We start from the raw sequence: 3344 nt of genomic DNA, 5'->3' as shown, positions 1-3344 counted from the left end.
AACAGATTTTCCAATTTAGGAGCAATAAATTGTAAGTCGCTGCTATTTTCCTGAAATGACATTCTTTAGATTGGAGTCTGTTGGATTTCCTTTCCATCACATCACATGCTATTCACTGCAACTCTAATAAGACACCAGCGCATCTGAGATCACACCATGGCTGGGGACCGTTGGCTTGCTGGGCCGTTGGACTCTGCCCTGAGCACCCGCCCCTGTCACGTAGAAGGTCTGCGTGGACAGGACAGGTGAGGTCCCGCCCCTTATTTACTGGGTCACGTGGGGCCGGGGCACAGGTGAGCTGGCCTCGTGACCCGTCGCCTGTGGGAGCAGGTGATTGGGTTCCGCCTTGACTTGGTCGCGGGAGGTTGGTGGGACGGAGGTGAAGTGAGGCCACGCCCCCTCCGGTCCCAGGTGAGCAGAGGTCACGCCCCCAAGGACCTGGCTTGTGGAGCAACAGGCCAGCTCCTGTTCAACCGTGCAAGCTCAACTGTGTGAAGTTCACGCTGACCGACAAAGTCGGCAAAGGGGAGTGGCTCAGCGACCCAGGCCCTGACGCTGCCTGTTGCGCTCTGCTCTTCCCCACAGTTGCAGACGTTCCCCGTCCCATCCCCCTGCGTCAGCCCCCAGGACCTGAGCAGTGGCCTGGCCATAGCCTATGTGCTGAACCAGATGTGAGTGAGGCTGAGGGGGAGGGCCCCAGAAAGGCCTCCCAGCAGCTCATTCCACCTTCTCACCTCCAGAGACCCTTCCTGGTTCAACGAGGCCTGGCTCCAGCGCATCTCAGAAGACCCAGGTCCCAGCGGGAGGCAGAAGGTGATAGGTGGACTCGCCTGGGTTCGGACTGGTGAAGAGATGATCAGAGAAGGGTCAGATAGACATATTTCCTGGGCGGTGGACAGACAGACCTGGTTAGGAAGAGGGATAGATGTCTGGTGATCAGCCAACTTTATTCCATTCATCTATCGAGCAGGCCTGGGCATGCAACAAGGAATAACAAAAACCTGCACGCACAAACATAAATGTTGACTCCCAGTGGCAATATGTTGTGTGAAGACAATAAAGTAGGCCAGGAGTGAGAACAACTGGGGGTTGGTGGACGGTCACTCCAGATGGGCTGATCTCCGTGTAACATTTGGGGGAACGGTATTCCAGGCTAGGGAACAGCAAGTGCCAAGGCTCTGAGTTGGGAATGAGCTTGGTGTGACTGAGGAATGGTGGAGGAGTCTGAACAGGAAGCAAAGGAATGGTGTGTGAGAGCATCAGGGGCCTGGCAGGCTGGGGCAGGGAGGCGGATTCTAAGTGCCGTGCAAAGTCAAGGAAGGGTTTTAGAAAAGGAAAGACACAGCCTGGCTTGGGCTTGAAAAAGCTCCCCCTGACTGCTTCCAGAGGAATGGAAAGTGGAAGCTGGGGTAGGGCTGATGCAGTCATTCAGCGAAGAGATAACAGTGGCTGGGACCAAAGGGTGGTGGGACAGACGGTGATAAGTGATTGGATTCTGGGGACATGGGAACAAGATGAGCAGGTGGATAAAAAAGGCAGGCAGGCAGGCCAGGCCTAGGAGAAGGGACATTCCGGCGCAGAATGAGGCCAAACAGGATGAGATGACCAGGGATTGGCAGGGGAGGTGGAAAAAAAAAAGATGGGGAAGATAGATTCAGGGTGAGGGCTGCCTGGCCCCTTCTGGGGGGGCCTTGGAGGGGGGGCAGCCTTTAGGGTGGGATTATAGGAGAAATGGCTTTGGGGACAGGAGGATGGAGAGGGTCTCAAGGTGGATCATGGAGGTCTTGAAGGCTGCCCTCAGAGGGCCCAGCTCATCTCAGCGCCACCCCATTTCCCTCCAGCTCATGATCAAATTCCTTGTCTCTCCTCAGGTCAGCAATCTGAAGATAATCTTACAGAGCCTGGTGGAGTACTCCCAGGATGTGAGTAACTGTAATCCTCCCACCTGTCCTCAGGTCCTAGGACATCCCATTTTGGAGCAGCACCTCCCAGATGTGAGCCTCATTGGCCAGTTCTCAGACCCTGGAGAGCTCGGCAAGCTGCTTCAGCTGGTGCTGGGCTGTGCCATCAGTTGCGAGAAAAAGCAGGGTATGGGGGTTAGGGGGTCCCTAGGGGAAAACCCGAGGAAATCCCCCTCCCCAATCTCAGTCTCCTCAAACTTGACCCCCAGAGCACATCCAGAGGATTATGACGCTGGAGGAATCGGTTCAGCATGTGGTGATGGAAGCCATCCAGGAGGTAGGAGGGGGTGCCCAACATGGCAAGGAGCTGCAGGGGAGGGCACGTCTCCGGGGCAGAGACAACTGGCCACAGGCTCTGCCCTGGAGAGGTCGGGCCTTTGCCTGGAACTCAGCTGGCCGATTTCCCTGTCTCATATCTGCCAGCCCCTCCCAGTTCTAAGTCACAGTCACAGGGCCAGTCTTCCCTGTGTGTTGGACCCATGGCAGGAGGGCAGCCTGTAGGGTGGGCTTATAGGGAGAAATGGCTTTGGGGACAGGAGGATGGAGAGGTTCTCAGGATGGATCATGGAGGCCTTGAAGGCTGCCCTCAGAGGGCCCAGCTCATCTCAGCGCCACCCCATTTCCCTCCAGCTCATGATCAAAGACACCCCTGATGCCCTGTCGCAGGAGACCTATGGGAACTTTGACAGCCAGGTAAGGCGTGGGGCACCTGGTTAGGGTACCAACCCCATTACTGATTCGCTGAGCTGCCTGAGTAGGAGGGGCTTGTGTTTGAGCCTGAAAACCACCCCCATCCCTCAGGCACCTAGCCTCTTTTCTTGGGTACTCAGGATTCCCAAACGACCTTCCTCCAGGATCCTGAGGGTTTCTTGAATCCCTCCTCTCTGCCCCTGGAGATCCCAGCCTCCTTCCCCAGTCCCCTCCCCTCCATTCCTGAGTTCCTTGCCGCCCCCCTATCAGTCCCGCAGGTACTACTTCCTGAGCGAGGAGGCTGATGAGGGGGACGAGCTACGGCAGCGCTGTCTGGACCTGGAGCGGCAGGTGGGGCTGAGGTGGGGACAGGTGCCTCTAGGGCAGGGTTATCATGCATAGCCCCTCTCAGCTCTAGCTCACTGCACCCCCTGCCCACAGCTGGTGCTCCTGTCAGAGGAGAAGCAGAGCCTGGCGCAGGAGAACGCAGTGCTGCGGCAGCGGGTGGGCCAGCCCGAGGGCGAGGTCGCCATGGGCCTCACTGCCAAGAAGCTGCTGCTGCTACAGTCCCAGCTGGAGCAGCTGCAGGAAGAGAACTTCAGGTGTGGGCTGCTGGGGTTGGGGCCAGGCAGGTCAGGGGGTTGGGGTGGGTGTGGTTCCCTCACATGCCCCCCCCACCCCCCCACCCAGGCT

The 3344-nt window shown here is 57.8% G+C and overlaps 1 protein-coding gene across 1 annotated transcript in view; it reads left to right on the top strand.

Annotated features, from left to right (window-relative positions):
* Nucleotides 1-3344, top strand: part of HOOK2 (hook microtubule-tethering protein 2) — a 37211-nt gene that overhangs the window by 12861 nt on the left and 21006 nt on the right. The window contains 9 exon segments of the mRNA XM_015566877.1: nt 299-411; nt 586-671; nt 741-813; nt 1872-1922; nt 1956-2088; nt 2171-2238; nt 2592-2654; nt 2922-3002; nt 3093-3253. Of these exon segments, the coding sequence (XP_015422363.1) occupies nt 299-411; nt 586-671; nt 741-813; nt 1872-1922; nt 1956-2088; nt 2171-2238; nt 2592-2654; nt 2922-3002; nt 3093-3253 (829 nt within the window).

This window comes from Myotis davidii, unplaced genomic scaffold (genome assembly GCF_000327345.1).
Source record: "Myotis davidii unplaced genomic scaffold, ASM32734v1 scaffold543, whole genome shotgun sequence".
NCBI lineage: Eukaryota > Metazoa > Chordata > Mammalia > Chiroptera > Vespertilionidae > Myotis > Myotis davidii.
The sequence above is the reverse complement of the archived record's forward strand: the minus strand, read 5'-3'. Positions and strand labels throughout refer to the sequence as shown.